This window comes from Taudactylus pleione, unplaced genomic scaffold (genome assembly GCF_031769625.1).
Source record: "Taudactylus pleione unplaced genomic scaffold, aTauple2 ptg000352l, whole genome shotgun sequence".
Lineage (NCBI taxonomy): Eukaryota > Metazoa > Chordata > Amphibia > Anura > Myobatrachidae > Taudactylus > Taudactylus pleione.
This window is the reverse complement of record NW_028284753.1, coordinates 14,595,229-14,613,621: the sequence shown is the minus strand read 5'-3', so window position 1 is coordinate 14,613,621 and position 18,393 is coordinate 14,595,229. Positions and strand designations below refer to the sequence as shown.

At 42.8% G+C, this 18,393-nt stretch overlaps 1 protein-coding gene across 1 annotated transcript in view; it reads right to left on the bottom strand.

The window, feature by feature from the left end:
- LOC148508676 (gamma-aminobutyric acid receptor subunit alpha-3-like) overlaps window positions 1-18,393 on the bottom strand; it is a 496,671-nt gene that overhangs the window by 182,309 nt on the left and 295,969 nt on the right. Inside the window, exon 3 of the mRNA XM_088444226.1 lies at window positions 9,802-9,923. Coding sequence (XP_088300352.1) covers window positions 9,802-9,923 — 122 coding nt within the window. The remainder of the gene's footprint in view (window positions 1-9,801; window positions 9,924-18,393) is intronic.

Here is an 18,393-nt window from a genome sequence, read left to right as displayed (position 1 = left end):
GATTTGGAACCGGGGACATACTACCTCCATCAATTGTCTAAATCCCACTGCACTAATGGCGGATACCGAACGCACGTCTAACACCATAGCAACATAGCAGTCAAGGCCTCAGTTATACGTTTTGCTTCAGGATGACTGCTGTCGTACTTCATCCTCATCGCTAGGGACTGTTGGAGGGTCAATTGTTTAGTAAAAGTAGCAGCAGCAACAGCACTAGGAGGAAGTGGTTCTTGATCTTTCCCTATTTTATTTTTATTGGAGAAAGTTTGGTCCTCCATTTATTGTTTGTGGAGCACCCTCAAAGTGTGCTACACAAACAATAAAAATATTCTTCTTTTTTTTTCTCTTTGTGAAATGTGTGGGCTGTAGCCGCACCTGCATCCTTAAAGCAGCAGCGACAAGCGTGCGTCTGTCTGTTAAAGGGTGGTGTAACCCTCAAAGTGTGCTCCACAAACAGTAAAAAAATGATTCTTTTTTTTTCTGTCTTTGTGAAATGTGTGGGCTGTAGCCGCACCTGCATCCTTAAAGCAGCAGCGACAAGCGTGCGTCTGTCTGTCTGTTAAAGGGTGGTGTAACCCTCAAAGTGCGCTCCACAAACATTAAAAAAATGATTCTTTTTTTTTCTGTCTTTGTGAAATGTGTGGGCTGTAGCCGCACCTGCATCCTTAAAGCAGCAGCGACAAGCGTGCGTCTGTCTGTTAAAGGATTACATCGGTGACAGCATCCAAGTAGGCATGTCAGACAGTCCGTACCTGTACTGGCAGGAAAAAGAAGCAATTTGGAGGTCGCTGTACAAACTGGCTCTATTTTACCTGAGTTGCCCCCCCTCCAGTGTGTACTCCGAGTGTTTAGTGCAGCCGGGAACCTTGTCAGCAAAAGGCGTAGGAGGTTGCTTCCACAAAATGTGGAGAAGATGATGTTCATAAAATTAATTATCAACTCTTCCAGGGAGACCAGCCTCCAGAACGTACAGAGGGACCTGTGGTTGTGGATTCCAGCGGGGACGAATTAATACTCTGTGAGGATGAGGATGTACACAACACTTAAGAGGGTGAGGAATCGGTGGATGAGGAGGATGAGGACGACATCTTGCCTCCGTAGAGCCAGTTTGTGCAGGGACAGATTAATTGCCAGCTTGTTTTGTGGGGGCCCAAACGAACCAATCATTTCAGCCACAGTCGTGTGGCAGACCCTGGTGCTGAAATGTTTGGTTTGTTAAAGTGTGCATGTCCTGTTTATACAACATAAGGGTGGGTGGGAGCGCCCAAATACAATTCCATCTTGCACCTCTTTTTTTTCTTTGAATTATGTACTGTTTGGGGCCTAGTTTTTCAAACTGCCATCCTGTCTGCCACTGCAGTGTCACTCCTAGATGGACCACGTGTTTGTGCCGCCCACTCGTATCTCTTAGCATAGTCATCCAGCTACCTCGGTGCAACCTTTTGGATATAAAAACACTATTGTGAGGTGTGAGGTGTTCAGAATAGACTGGAAATGAGTGGAAATTAAGGTTATTGAGGTTAATAATAGCATAGGAGCAGAAAAACACACAAATTCTGTGATTTTAGCTGTTTTTATGCTTTTTTTAAAAAAAAATACAGATCCAAAACACAAAACCCAGAACCCAAAACACGGAAGGGTGGTTTTGGCAAAACCAATCCAGATCCAAAACACGAAGAAAGATCCAGATCCAAAACCAAAACACAAAAAGTGGCCGGTGCACACCCCTAGTGGTAACAGTTATATCTCTCTCTCTCTCTCTCTCTATATATATATCGCTCTCTCTCTCTCTCTCTCTCTCTCTCTCTATATATATATATTATATGTTTGTATGTATGTATGTATATATATATATATATTATATGTATGTATATATATATATATATATATGCCCCACCCCACCTTCCACTTACCTAGTATGAGTGGAGAAGACAGGAAGCAGGCTCTGCTCCACTCTGTGAAACTCATCTCTGCCCTCTGACTCTCACCTCCATGGGTGCCATAAAAAAAAAAGATAAGCCACGCCTCCTTTACCCATTCTCCAGCCTCTTGGGTTTCTAGGTAGGGAAACCTGACTCCCCATTGGTCGAAGGCGGCCATCTTTTTGTAGTCTGTTATGGGGATAGCCATTTACTTTTGGTCCCTAGCACTTCAGTCGGATCTCTCTAGCTGGGCCGGGGCTAGGGAGCAGAAGCATCATCTGCCTGCCTGCCGCACCCTGGCAGCCCTAGAACACAGAAATTGTAACGGCCCGGGGGGCAGGGGGCACCTTGCCCCCCAGCCCAGTCCACCCCTGTGTGTCAGTGTGTGTATGTCTCAGTGTATATATGTGTCAGTGTGTCTGTATATGTGTCAGTGTGTATGTCTCAGTGTGTGTGTGTATATGTGTCAGTGTATATATGTGTCAATGTGTGTGTATATGTGTAAGTGTGTATATGTGTCAGTATGTGTGTCAGTGTGTATATGTGTCAGTGTGTGTGTATATGTGTCAGTGTGTATATGTGTCAATGTGTGTATATGTGTCAGTGTGCATATGTGTCAGTGTGTATGTGTATTTGTCAGTGTATATGTGTCAGTGTGTGTATATGTGTCAGTGTGTATGTGTCAGTGTATGTGTATATGTGTCAGTGTGTGTGTATATGTGTCAGTGTATGTGTTAGTGTGTATATGTGTCATTGTGTGTGTACATGTGCCAGTGTGTCTGTGTGCTGAGAGACAATGCGGGGGGAAGATGATTGCATGACAGAGAGGACGCAGGGAGGAGCTGATCACAGGGAGATGATGGTGTGGCTGAGAGATGCAGGGGGAAGGAAGTTACACAGGGGTTACGAGTCTGGTTGAACCGCTGTTGTATGATAATGAACTTATTAACATTTTTACACAAACAGGCATCTTCCGGACGATGTGACCTACTATTATATACTTCCATTGCCATATATGGAACGGGAAGAGAGCCTGATCATCCTGAAAGTTTGAGTTGCCCATCAGTGGGAGGCAGAGGTAATGATGGCTGCTAACACCACACCTACTGCGGGTGATATGCCAGACCACTTGTTTAATAGTATTGTTGATGGAATAAAGATTATGGATATATTTTGGGACGCTGGATCCCTAAAAGTGTAAACAGCTCTGCAGCCCATGTGAGATTGTGGCTATTACTGCAAGTCGGGTGTCCATTCCCAAGGAAATAGATGAGGGTTACACTAAAAAGTCATAAGTAATCAGCAAAGGACCCCAATTTAGTCCCATGACCATCAATGTTAATGTTCTTGAAAGAGGACCATGTATATAATATACAAATCAGGAGGTCCAAAGCTAAGTTAAAAATATTAAAGGAGAAGGGGAAATCCTAAACAGGTAACCTGAGACCAGTCCAAAACAAAGAGAAAGAAGGCTATTTAGGGATGGGCACGCTCTAATATCCCAAATTATTAAAACATAACGTTTATTAGGTATACATTACAAAGGTAAATTGTAAGTACACCACCTGAAATATCAATAAAATCCACGTAAACACGAATAGAAATATAAAAATAATATTGGTATTCCAAAAAGTAGATGTTTTCTATTCTAACCATATAAACAAATGTGAAATATAAAAATAGATAAGAGAAACTGTAAATAAGTGAAATATGTGAGTGTATTAAAATAACTGTTCCTTGGTTCGAAATACATTAAGCTTGACTGACCTTGTATTCCACCTGGATGTGGCAACTTAATAGGATAGAAATACAAATAAAACCTATATACAGGCGCTAACAAATGATTAGTAAATTAATAAAGTACTGGCAGTTCAGCTGTGGGGAGTAGTGTCAAAACTCCCAATAAGGTTCAAAGAGAACTGATAACAATTTATATAGAAAGAGTCACAGCGCAGAAACTCAGTACCACCAAATCAATTAGTAAAAAATTGTTTTAATAATTAGCATTAGGTTTAACAATGATACACATATAAATTCAATGCAATTCAATAAAAAGCAGGAACATACAGAATAAAACTGATACCAGTGCTGAAAAAGCTGATTAAGCTAGCATATAAAGTACCATATGTACCATATGAGTAATTCATGAATCGATTTCCAATGGGCATAGTCCATATAAGCTGGAGTGTTTTAACGTTCTGTCCTCCTCAGGAGGTCTCCTATAGTACTTATCCTTCTCAGACGGTTAGTGTAAATAAGCCAGGAACAGTAATCTTTAACTGGAAGTCAGTTGAGGTGAATGCTATATAGATGTAAAAAGCTCTCACCCATAAACGGAATGATCCAATGTCCAGCAACGTGACCTGTAAATTCCAAGTGCAGTAGTTGGACAAGCCGCGTGTGTCTCCAGCTGTCCGGCCAGTGTACGGACGCGAGTCACAGCCTGTCAGACTAGGCAAATCAACAGGGGGCAGGGGTGGAAGTCTCGATTCCGATCTAGTCCTGACGGACAATGGTGAGCCTTGCTGCCGGTAAATGGTGGTCAATTGTGGCAGCCGTCAGCACTGGTAATTACAGTCCTCCTGCTGGGAAGCGATAGCGGCAGTGGCTGACGCATTTCCCCATGGCTCCTCTCACGGCTTCGTCAGAGGCATGCGTAATAGGATACTTTGCAATGCTGACCCCATGGGACTTCTGGAAACCGGGACCATGCTGTACCTATGAGCCCCTACTGACCATCTGGAAAGTGAGGAGACGCCCAACCCTACATTATCCTAGTGCTTGCCAAGGGAGATTCCACTGTTGTGTGGTGATATGCTTTTACTTATGATTTACATGTGAGTACAATTTTATGATTAAACTTTTTAAATGGTTAAAGGTTTAACACTATGGTCTTTTTCTGTGTTTAGGAGTTTTAATATTACTCCACTATGAATACTCTATGTTGAATCAGATATTCATCCCCTGAAACTTCATCTATGTTGAGAAATGAAAAGGATCTTCAATCTATTCCATTACTTAAGGAATCTTGATCCTGGTGGAACTCAGTGGAAGTGGAACATTTATCCATATAGAGTAAAGAATAAAATATTTTACCTGAAGGGAGTGGGGCTTCATTCCACCTATTATTTAGATTGGTGTGATCTACATGTTTACAGTTACAGTTTAAGCGCCTAAGTGAACAAACCTGTGACTTTTGTATTTGCTTTTAGGGAATTGGGTGAACTTTCCCTTTTTGTATCACTGGCTGCCTGCTGTGGGGTTATTGCACACGTATTGATTATTCTGCTTATGATATTTCAGACTAAAACTGTCTGATCTGGGATATTTATTATAGGATTGCGAGGCTATAACTGCCACCACCTTCTCCTCAGTAATCTCTAAATTTAAAATCTAATGCTGGGGTCCCGCGAGTTCAGACAATTGGGCTAAGGACAGATCAATCAAGAGCGAGACGATCCAGGTAGCGTTGTATAAATGCTCATAATATGATCAAAATGTAATTGAATAACTAGTGCAGAAACATGTCTCTCCCCAGTGCAAGGGTTGTAAATACTGTACAAGGGAATTGTTATTTTTTTAGCAACATTGGCAAGAACCATGCCAGCCTGATAATAATGGTCCTTACAATAATTGACTCGAACTTGAGTTGGGTAGTGCCCTTTGAATTGCACGGGTATGTTTTTCAAAGAAAGGTCAGTATTCAGCAAATGCTGTCTGCCTAACATTATGCAGGAAATCATATTTCATTTGAAAGTGCCTCTTCTTTCTATAGTGAAAAACTAAAATGTGGCCTCTAACGACTACCTTGAAGGACTCCGAAAACAGCACCAAGTTATACCTGTGGTCAATGTTGTCATCCACAAATTTTTGCCACTTGTGATTAATATATTCAATAAACTTAGTAGACTGACTCAGGGATGATTGGAATGTGAAGAGGCGTCAAGAGTAGTAAGGGCCATGAAAACAGAAGGAAAAGAAATTGGTGAATGACCAGAAGTAATAATACTCTCAATGGTGGGACGCAGGATTCTTGTGAACATACCATCAGAAGCTAAGAGATAGTCAATCTGTCACAAGCCGCAGCCGCATTCCATTGGATGGTGGTTCTATGAGACCGGTTGCTGGGAGACACAGACGTCACGCTGTCAGCTCATGAAGTCCTCCCTTTAGGCGGTACGTCATCCCTCCTGGAGAAGGATTGGTGTTTCCTTCTTTTTCTGTCCTGCTGGAGTGTTGCCCGGGTGCCGGTGATAGCGTTTCACGTGTTTCCGGTTCCGGTTTCTGCATCGTGTTGGTCGAGTATCCAGTACCTTAGCCTGTCTGTCTCCAGCATCCAGCCTGCTTGTGTCATCTCGGTGGCACAGGTCGCACTCCAGCGACATCTATCGCAAGTGTCAACCTGGCGACATTAGCCACACTCCAGCATCTTGCCGCTTGTGTCATCTCGGCAGCACAGGTCACACTCCAGCAACATCTACTGCTAGTGTCATCCCGGCGACATTAGACACACTCCAATCCTGGAGACTGTGCGCTGAACCCATGAATACAAAGTATAATTTTCAGTGTGCAACCTCCAGGGGTCAAAGAGATCATGGGTCTGTAAACAATCCCAATTTGTGCCAGATCATATAGGAACAGAGGAAATGTGGTCCAAAATGGGATTATCAACAGAATTAAAGACATTAAAGTCACTACCAGTCACTAAATTTGGAATCGAGTGTTAAAATTCAAGTTACAAAATGGAGGTGAAAAAGCGTCAGTTAGGGCAATTGTGGGCATAAATGTTTAAAAACTTAAATTTCTCTCCAAATATCTAAATTTGAAGATACCTAACGCCCAAAATATCGTTCCCCCGCCACTTCCAGAAGCATGGTGTCAGACGTCGTTTCTTCAGTTCTGCCTGCACTGCAGGCATATCAGAAGGTGCGATAAACAATGCATGGGAATAGTGCGTACACACTGGATGATGTGAACAATTTGTTTTTCCGATTTTCCTGAAATGACAAATCCTCCAATATATTGTCTAGTGTGTACCCAGCTTAAGTTAAATACTAGGTAGAAACACATTCTTGATCCACAAACCACTGAGGGTCATGCCCTGAGTCATCAACCAGTGTGTAAGTGGAAGAAGACCACCTTAGGGGACAAAGTCTTCAGATGGAATACAGCCTGGTGCCTCTTAATAAGGCTGTTAAGGACTTCCACATTCCAAGAGACAACTCAATGGCTTGATGACACTTTATCCAGAAGAGAACATGGATGGAGTTGGCATTAACCGATTCAAATTTTAGGCCAAATCATGAAAATACCGACAACCAGTTGTGGTGAGGAGACCCCCCCCTCAGTCTTATCAAGCAAGATGAACACAAATGTAAAGCAAAAGCAATAATACCATACCCAGGAAACTCAAACATATAGAATAGGGTAATAACCTTTAACATAAAAATGTGTTGCATATGAAAAATCAGAGTACAAATATGCAACCAAACAAAAACTGTTTCTTATTAACCACCTGACAAAGAAATATGCTCTGACAACATTGAAGCAGGCACACAGGCTAGAAAACAAAAACAGTAAAGCACATCACAAACATAGAGTCAATTGTGCCAATTAAGAGCTACAGGGTGACCTAGAATACATATCATCTTGCAGATTCATCAAAGTGATATGCCATGAACACTAAGGGAGCCAATCCTAAAGTAGGCAGAAATGTAGGCAGAAAGGATGGGCTTATTATATCTGAAATTAAGAAATTTGGCTTTAAGAGGTGAGGTCTTAGTCCCCTGTAACCCAACCGATTAGGTCCCAACAACTGGACTCATTCAATGGTGAACTGCTGATCAGCTCCAGAGATGTCCAGTGCAGAGGTGAGATCGGTCTGGAGAAAGTTAAAAAGGTCCATGCCTGTTATGGACACAACAATTTACAATTTTGTACTAAGTTGATAGATCAGTAATGCCCAAACAGTACGCCAAGTTTTGCCCTTTAATATAATTGCTATTTTAAAAACCAACATAAACCTCAACAAAGATCTGCAATTTTGATAAATCATATTTGATAAATAATCTGTGTAATTTCCTTTGGTAATGTCATTGTTATAGGAGAGGTCATAGTGTGCCACAGGACAATATGTTTTAGAATAGGAGTGATCACTGTAGTTGCAAAAACAGGATGGTTAGAAGGACTTACTGTACTGTAGAGTAATGTTTGTTATTATTTTCCTCTTCTTTCTATTAATTACTATTTTAGGTTCCTTTTCACTATAATCAAGTTTCTGCCAGTGAGTCCCGAATTATAGAATTGAATTTACTGTTTATATTTAGCAATGGTTTTTAAAACACAGGTTTCTTAAAATGCATCATTGCATCTAGCTTTACATCGTTTGTACAGTAATCCTGCATATGCTTCTGACAAAGGTGCCAATGAGGCATTGAAATGCCTTAACCCCACAAGACCCTTTCTGTACTTCTAGCTGCTGCTTTATATACTGTATCTCTAGTGTTACTGAACCACTTATTAGAGTGCTAGAGTTCTCTGGGATTTAGTGATTGAACACTCACATTGAAACTCACAATTTTGGCTGACTAAGGGGTATATTTAGCAAGCCCATTTTTCATGAAATTATGCAGAAACTATAGTTTGCCCACACATGGTGCTTACCACCCTATGCCTATAAAAGCATTCACACAATAGGGGGATCTTATGATTCTTCCCCTGCAGGCTCCAACAACTGACACTTCGTGCATGCACACTATCAGAATTTCAGAAGGGGTCTTTAGATTATGTGAAAGGACCTACAATGTGCCGGGGATGTGCCATTTCTGCAATTTTTAAAACCTATGTCCCTATTACTGCATACTGCCCAGGGATCACCTTTGGAAATCTAATTGGGAATCCCACCTTAGTCCTATTGTGTCCGAACCTCTGGAGCCTTTACAGCCATGTTGACGATCTGGTGGTTCCAACTTCTCAGTGAAGAGACTATAATAGTTTATATTCCCCATTCTGGCTATCATATTGGAGTAGCAGATGCTGTTGTTTGGAACTGTTTATCTAGCAATACCTCAGCTTTGCTCATTTCTCCCCTTTACCATCCAGGAGATGTGTTCTTATACTATCTATACTGCTTTCTTGTGAAAAACATTGAATGAATGAAATTATGCACTTTTTACAGATACTTATTCTGTATACAAGAAAGTCTGATATTGATCTATCTCTATCTATCTATCTATCTATCTATCTATCTATCTATCTATCTATCTATCTATCTATCTATCTATCTATCTCTCTCTATCTATCTATCTAATTTTATATTAATCTGACTGTTTCAAAATTTTTATGTTGTCTGTTATAATATTATGTTTACAGTAAATGTACATATTTTTTATCACAGGAGATTCACTATATTAAAGATTGAGCAGCCCATAGTTTTCTTATTTCTATAGCTTTTTGAAAGGTTTTACACACTCCTTTTTCTGCATCTCATTTACATAGAAACATAGAATTTGACGGGAGATAAGAACCATTTGGCGCATCTAGTCTGCCCCTTTTCATTTATCCTTTTGGCAACTTCAACTCTATTTGCTCCTTACGTCTCTCTTAAGGATATTCTTATGCCTATCCCAAGCGTGTTTAAATTGTTCCACCATCTTAGCTTCAACCACCTCTGATGGGAACCACATCTGATGGGAGGCTATTCCACTTATCCACTACCCTTTCTGTGAAGTCATTTTTCCTAAAATTTTTAGACAAAGGAGCAGTTTATACATTTGATACAATTGAATGATAAGTATTATACTTTTATTAATATTTTCTGTGTTATGTTATCACAATTCTGATGAAATAATCATAATACAAATCTGCTTCACTTTCTTACCCCCCAGGCCAGGTCTTAGCCTGTTATCATATCCATCCAAAAGTCGGTCCAGGATTCTGGTGAATAAGGTGATATTGTCTCTGCTGTCATCATAGACTTCAGGAGCATGTTTGGGAGACAACCTGTAAGGCAAAGAATGAGAATGACAAGCACATTACATCAGAGCCGTAACTAGACTTTTTGGTGCCCTGTGCAGGAAAGAGCATTGGCGCCCCCCTCATTTTGCAAAAGGACATAATGCACCCAAAAAAGGGCCATGGCTTCATGGGGAAGTACCAGGGAAGAGATAGGAGAGGCCAGGAGACGCTGGGGATGAAATAAGAGGAAGCTACCAGCAAGAATGATAATAAATAGAAATTTGACATGCCCAAACAGCTCCCCTTGACCTGTGGTGCCCTGTGCGACGGCACAGGCCGCACTACCCTAGCTACGGCCCTGCATTATATATCTGAAATACACAATCTTATTATAATTACCCAAAGTTTCTGTACCACTGTCCAAACCTAATGTCTATGATTGCACCAGTTATTTGTATACAATACTTATCCAATGATTGTTTGGGTTGTCGAAGCACATGTCCTGTGATCTTGCTGACCATGCAAATGAGAAGTTTTTCAAAACTGCAAAGAGCAAAATCTACAGCCCATCAATTAAACACATTGGGTGACCCACTAGATCAACGGATTCAAGGAAGTGCATTTAGCTAAATTTAAGATTTTATCTTAACACACCTTCGTTTTGGTGGGAATTAACTTTGCTGCTAATTATTTTGTCAACAAAAGTCTATAAAATAGTTAGTTGAAATTGAAAGATTATTAAAATTTTGCAAGATATCCATCCAAGGGGGTTTCTAGGGCCACCTTGGCGCATGTCTAGCAGACCTATTGTACATACCATTATTCCCCACGCCTGTAGTATTTTCTAGTCACCACTTTAGCAACTGAACTCCCCCCCCACCCATGTGGTGTTGATGCCCCCTTAACTGTTATCCCCCCAACTGTGTTGCATATTTCCATTTCCCCTGTAGCCTTTGGTCCCCCTGTAGCCAGTAAAGGAACGATCCTATTGCAGGTGGTAAGCAGCAGCACATGCATTTCTGATGGAAGAAAACATGGGTGTTTACTGATATACTGTAATATTTTTTGGGATCTTTATGTGATAACGTGTTATGGCTGCTTACAGTATCTTTCTGCCATATTTTCACTTTATATTTTCTTGGAGCAAACTTTCCATTATAATAAAACCATCCTATTGTTTACAGTACATACTATTTGTTCTGGAACAAAGTGTAGCTAATCACGATCCTGTAAAAAAGAACTGCTTTTACAGGGCCATTAATTCTTTTCTTTGTTTTAGAAAAGATGAAAAGTAGTGTACAATCAACGACACATGTTGGTGGTTTCTCTGCACATTCCAAATTCACCCTCACTTTTGATTTTCACACTATTATTTTTTTGGATATAGCCTTCTCCATTGAGGGCATCACAGACGGTGTAATGGTTAGCATTAATGTCTATGTTCAATTCCCACTACGGCCCTGTGTGGAGTTTGTATATTCTCCCTGTGCTTGCTTGGGTACTCTGGTTTCCTTCCACATGCCAAAAATATACTGGTAGGTTAATTGGCTCCAAACAAAAATGAACCCTAGTGTGTATGTGTGTGAGCATGTGGTAGGGAATATAGAATGTAAGCTCCACTGGGGCAGGGACTAATGTGAATGGTCGAACATTCTCTGTAAAGCGCTGCGGAATATGTGTGCGCTATATAAATAACTGGTAATAAATATATCTGGGAAGTAAATAATTTCAAACAACTATCTAAATCCAGTAAAAGTCAACAATTATTTGCTCTATACCAGCAGATAATATGGCCCAAGAAAAATCAATTTGAGAGATTAAAATGTAACAGTACCGTACCCTCGTCTGATTATAATATACACAATATATTATGGCAAGTACAGTAGTTTCATAACAAGCGGTTGCCAGAACCCATTATGGAAAATGTTATATAATATGCAAATGGTATGTCCAGGACAAAACTTCTGAATATGGTAGAAACAGTAAAACATTGATGGAACAATATAAATAATAAGAAAAATATTCCAAGTTCTAAAATAAAGAAGTTTTCAGATAAAACTCTCTTAATTTATAAATGTAATGACAGTTAAAACAACATAATGGGCTAAATGTAATAGCCTGCAAGCTGGCACCACTGCGGGAATACATGCGAGTATGGAATCGGTATTAAATACCGCCGGACATGAGCCCGGCGAAACTAATACCGACGCCGGAAGCTAGAAGATGACGATCCCGACAAGGTAAGTTTTTTTCCTATCACTAACCCTTTCCCTCCCCTAACCCTCCCTTAAGGGTGCCTAACCCTAACCTCACCCCCTAGTGCCTAACCTTAACCTCCCCCCTCTAAGTACCTAAACCTAACCCCCCCGTCCCCGCAGCCTAAACTTAAGTCTCCCGGGGGAGTGCCTAACCCTAACCTCCCCCCGGGGGTGCCTATCCCTTACCCCCCCTTCCCCTAGCCTAACTCTAACCCTCCCGGGGGGATGCCTAACCCTGTCCCCCCCAGGAGCCCCTAACCTAACCCCCCCCGCGCGGCTGTCCACACCCGGGCCCGGCTTACCTTCATTCGGTATGCTGGGCGTCGGGCTCCCGGCTTAGGTATAATGACAGGCGCGGGGATTTCGACACCTGTAATTAGTCCCCTGACAGGATTTGAGAGTCGGGAAGCCAGCGGTCGGCATTTCGACCACCGGCTTATTGACTGCATCCTGCGAGTATGCCTGTATTTTTAAAGCAGCAAGCATGTTAAGAGGCTAAACCAACTTGGTTTATCCTTTAACATGCTTGCTGCTTTAACAATACTGGCATACTCGCGTGTATTCCCGCATTGGTGCCAGCTTGCAGGCTATTACATTTAGCACTAGGAAGGTTAAAAACAATAACACCCACATACTCAAACTGAATAGCATTTATTAACCTGTATCAGATCAGAACCCACCACCATTTTCAGAAAGAATATGAACTTAAAAACATGTTAACCAAAAGTGAACTTAAAGCCTATCCTATAGATACCACCTCAGCAACTTGGATGTTCGTGTTGCAACAGAGCAGTTTGTTTAACTTGCCAATATTTAAAGAATAGACTAACTAATCTTACATCTGGAGTAAACAGTGCTACTTTCAAAATTAAAAAATTAGCAAATTGCGAATCAACCTTTGTATCAGTTGTACTCTCCAGTACGCAGGAAGAACAAGTAGAACAATTAAATCAAGGTTTAGAAAACATAGATTAAACATTTGAAAGAAAGTAATGAATCACAGTATCCCAGACATGTTACAGTCCATCACGGGGGTAACCCAGAGGGTTTCTCATTGACTATAGTAGACAGGTTTGCAGGCAGCAAAAGAGGTGGCAGTCATTTTATGAAATTATGCATGGGAGAGTCATCATGGATTTTTAAGTTGGATGAACTAAACTCTAGGGGTCTTACCAAAACATTAAACTTCCCCAACTTTATACTACATATTTTCTTTAACATGTATACCAACTATATTGTAGCAAATCTTAAGTATTGTATGCATGTTTTCAACAACTAATACATCCAATGTATGACATAATAGATAAGATATATCTATTCATAAGTAGCTCATTGTCACAAGCCACCGCACGGCGTATGCAGGGTGGGGTGAACGCTGGGCGAGCGTTCGCTGAAACTCCTCCTACCTCCTGTCCATCATGCCGGGATTGATCTGGATTGGCTCCTGCTTCTATTTCCTCCTAGTGTGAAAGCTGCTCCGATGCCGGTGATAGCGTTTCACGTGTTTCCGGTTGTGGTCAGTCTCCTGTTGCTTCCAGTCGAGTTCCAGTTATCCTGTCAGCCTTATTTCTTGCCTGTCGTTTGTATCATCGAGGCGGCACGGTCCGCATAACATCTGCCACCTGCTGCTTGTGTAATCTAGGCGGCATGGAGCACATTCTAGCTCCCAGCCAATTATGTCATCCCGGCGGCACAGAGTGCACTCGCAGTCCTGAGTACTCAACCCACCGTATCATCGCTTGTGTCAACCCAGGCGACATAGGCCGCATCTCAGCGTCCAAAGTACGCAACCCAGCATACCATCGCTTGTGTCAACCCGGCGACATAGGCCGCATCTCAGTGTCCAAAGTACGCAACCCAGCATACCATCGCTTGTGTCAACCCGGCGACATAGGCCGCACCTCAGCGTCCTGAATACGCGACCCAGCGTACCTACGCTTGTGTCAACCTGGCGGCACAAGTCGCAAACCAGCGTCTTAAGAACGTCTCCGCTGTACCATCACTAGCTATCTTCACTTCTACCAGCCAAGGCATACCAGCCCTCAAGGCTGCCACACGGCCCAAAGACCGCATCTTGCTCATGGCCCACAGGCCACAATCAGCCTAAGTCATCTGCTCCTAAGACTGTAACAGCATTACCCTTTTTGACTAAACCTATGACCCCTAACATTATCACCGGCCAAACTACTGTATATATAGGTTTTAGTCATGGATCCTGGGCAGAATCCTGCTCAAATTCTGGCAGATTCAGGTGCTCAATAAGAAAAAACAAAAACACATACACCTTGGCGCCTAGTCAAAACAAATAATAAAAGACAATTATAAGAAAATTTAAAATTAAAATACATATATATCTCCCTCTAGTCGGTCAGTGCTGCAGCTTCCTAATAGAGGTAAGTTGCCACACCTCTGATGAACAGAAAAGTAAATGTATAGTGTATATAGGAAGCGCTGCTACCAGGAAGACTATGAACCTCAATTATTTTCAATACGGTTTATTATTACATATAGATATGGCCATAGATTCAGGTGCTCACTCAAAAAGTGCAGGAACTTTCCCTCAAAGTAGAGGAAACTCGGAGTGCACCTGCCCGTCCAGCTGTCCTTGAGCCCAAATGAAACATGCCTGACCGGTTTATGGGGAATTGCAAGGACTTTGTGAACTTTAAGAAGAGTTGTAAACTTTACTTTAAGCTCAGGCCTCTGTCCTCTAGTTCCGAGGTCCAGCAAGTCGGGATTGTGATTTCCCTTCTACAGGAAGACCCTCAAATTTGGGCTTTCGGTCTTCCCTCCTTTTCAATGGCTCTTCAGACCGTGGATTCTTTTTTCTCTGCCCTGGGGTTACTTTATGATGACCCAGCCATCGCGGAGGCTAGCCTTCGGGCTCTTAAACAGGAGAACAGGCCAGCAGAGGATTATTGTATGGAGTTCCGGAAGTGGGCCGTAGACTCTGGATGGAACGATTCTGCTCTTCGGAGTCAGTTCCGATGGGGTCTATCGGATCAGATAAAGGACATCCTGGTCCAACATCCCTCCGCAGACATACTGGATGACCTTATGAGTCTGATCATCTGCATCGACCGACGTCTCCGGGAGTGCAGGTTGAAAAAGAATCTGCATCACAGGCTCCTCGATCACCCCTTTGGATGCCTTCAGCGGAACAGGAGGAACCTATGCAACTGGGGGCTTTCCGTCTCCCTGCAGAAGAGAGACGGAGGAGATGCACATTGGGACTGTGCATGTAGTGTGGAGGTAAAGGACATATGGCCCAACTTTGTCCCGTCAAGTCGGGAAAAAGCACTAGATGGTAGTGGAGAGTTGCATCTAGGCCTTGCATCCATTTCTCCAAAAAATTCAGTCCTTTTCCCCACCATACGCAAGTCACCACATGGCCAGGTTTCTGTTTCTGCCTTCATTGATAGTGGAGCCGCAGAAAATTTCATGGATCTGGCATTCTTTGAGACGTCGGGACTTACTACTCAACCTTTATGTAGTCCAGTCGCAGTCGTTGGTCCGGATGGCTGGAATCATTCTTCAATTCCCATTTCCTTCCGGACGCCACTGATACAGCTGACCATTGGAGCTCTACATCTGGAAGATCTTTCGTTTCTCCTCCTTCAATGTCCTTTGGCTCGAGTTGTGCTGGGTTTGCCGTGACTGAAGAAGCATAACCCAGTTATTCAATGGCAAACTGGGGAGATTCTGCAATGGGGATCCTCTTGTCACATTCATCGTCTGTCTCGTCCTGTTCGTCTAGCAGCAGCCATTCCATCGGAATCTCCATTGATCCCCGCTCCTTATTTTGATCTGGCAGAAGTGTCCTCTAAAAAGAAAGCCAATGTTTACCACCACATTGGTCCTTCGATTGTGCCATCAATCTGATACCTGATGCCAGACTTCCCAAAGGTAGGCTATTTATTATTATTATTATTTATTAACAGTTTCTTATATAGCGCAGCAAATTCCATCGCGCTTTACAATTTGAATCAACATTAACATTATACTGGGTTGTAAAAGACATACATACATCCAAGACATACGTAAAAGACATACATAAGGGTAAGAGGGCCCTGCTCGCAAGCTTACAAGCTATAGGATGCCTTGTCTGTCCCCGAGAGTAAGGCGATGAAGGAATACATCCAGGACGCTCTGGAAAAAGGGTTTATTCGGCCATCCAAGTCCCTGGTAAGTGCCGGTTTCTTTTTTGTCCTGAAAAAAGATGGATCACTCCGACCCTGCATCGATTTTAGAGGACTGAATAAAATCACCGTCAAAAATGCTTATCCTTTGCCTTTAATTTCAGTCCTGTTCGACCAATTACGGGAGGCTTCTATTTTTTCAAAGATTGACTTGCGAGGTGCATACAACCTTATCTGCATCCGGACAAATGATGAATGGAAGATGGCTTTCAACACCCACTCAGGGCATTTCGAGTATCTGGTTATGCCTTTTGGTCTCTCCAACGCCCCAGGACTTTATTAATGAAGTCTTGAGGGATTTCCTGGGGGTCTTTGCTGTTGTTTATTGGGATGACATTCTCATCTATTCCAAATCCGTGGAACAACATCAACAACACGTGAGACTGGTACTGCAGAGACTCCTGGATAATAGTTTGTATGCCAAGTTGGAGAAGTGTGAATTCGAGGTGGAAGAGATCTCCTTTTTGGGTTACATAATCTCCTCTCGTGGATTCTCCATGGATCCGAATAAGGTGAAGGCTGTCCTGGATTGCGAACAACCCACATCCCTAAAGGCCATTCAGCGGTTCCTAGGATTTGCAAATTATTACCGCCAATTTATTAAATCCTTCTCCTCAATCGTCTCCCCCATCGTAGACTTGACCAAGAAAGGGGCGGATGTTGGTAATTGGTCTTCCAGAGCTGTTCATGCATTCAACTCTCTCAAAAAGGAGTTTGTATCTGCTCCTGTCCTCCAACATCCCAATCCTGACCTTCCTTTTGTGGTTGAAGTGGATGCTTCTGAGATTGGAGTAGGGACCATTCTTTCTCAGAGGGATTTGGAAGACAATAAATTGCACCCATGCGCCTTTTTCACTCTGAAATTTCAGTCAGCGGAGAGAAATAATGAAATTATGATGTGGGCAAATGAGAGCTTCTGGCCATTAAATGGGCATTTGAAGATTGGCAACACCGGTTAGAGGGGACTAACTATGTTGTTTCAGTGTTGACGGATCATAAAAATCTGGCTTATATCGAGGTCTGGGAGGACAGACATCGTAGGCCATGTAACCTCAAAGTGGGGGACTGGGTTTGGTTGACCACCAGAAATATTAACCCTGCGCCAGAGATCACAAAAGTTGGGACCCAAGTTCATCGGCCCATTCAGTATTATTTCTCAAGTGAATCCGGTGGCTTTCTGACTGAAGTTACCCCGGACACTGAGGATCAATAACACTTTCCATTGTTCTCTATTGAAACCGTTTTTTTTCCTAGGCATTCAGTCAGACCTCCTCCAGTGATTGTCCAGGGGCGCCAGGAAGTTGTTGTGGAAAAGATCTTGGACTCCAGAATTTCTAGAGGATGTCTTCAGTTTCTTGTGCACTGGAAAGGGTATGGACCGGAGGAGCACTCCTGGATTCCTGAAAGGTCGTGGCATGCTCCTACCCTGAAGAGGAAATTATTTGTGAACTTTCCTGACAAACCAGAGCCTAGGAGTTCTTTAAGTCCTCGTCAAGGGGGGCGCGGCAATGTCACAAGCCGCAGCACTGTGTATGCAGGGCGAGGTGAACGCCGGGCGAGCATTTGCTGAAACTCCTCCTACCTCCTGTCCATCATACTGGGATTGATCTGGACTGGCTCCTCCTTCTATTTCCTCCTAGTGTGAACGCTGCTCCGATGCCGGTGATAGCGTTTCACCCTGTTTCCGGTTGTGGTCAGTCTCCTGTTGCTTCCAGTCGAGTTCCAGTTATCCTGTCAGCCTTATTTCTTGCCTGCCATTTGTACCATCGAGGCGGCATGGTCCACATAACATCTGCCATTTGTGTCATTTAGGCGGCACTGTGCGCATACCAGCTCCCAGCTGCTTGTGTCATCCCGGCAGCACAGAGTGCACTCACAGTCCTGAGTGCGCAAACCAGCGTCCATTGGCTTGTGTCAACCAGGCGGCACAGGTCGTACCTCAGCGTCCAATGTACGCAACCCAGTGTACCATCGCTTGTGTCAACCCGGCAACATAGGCATCTCAGCGTCAAAAGTACGCATCCCAGCATACCATCGCTTTTGTTAACCCAGCAACAT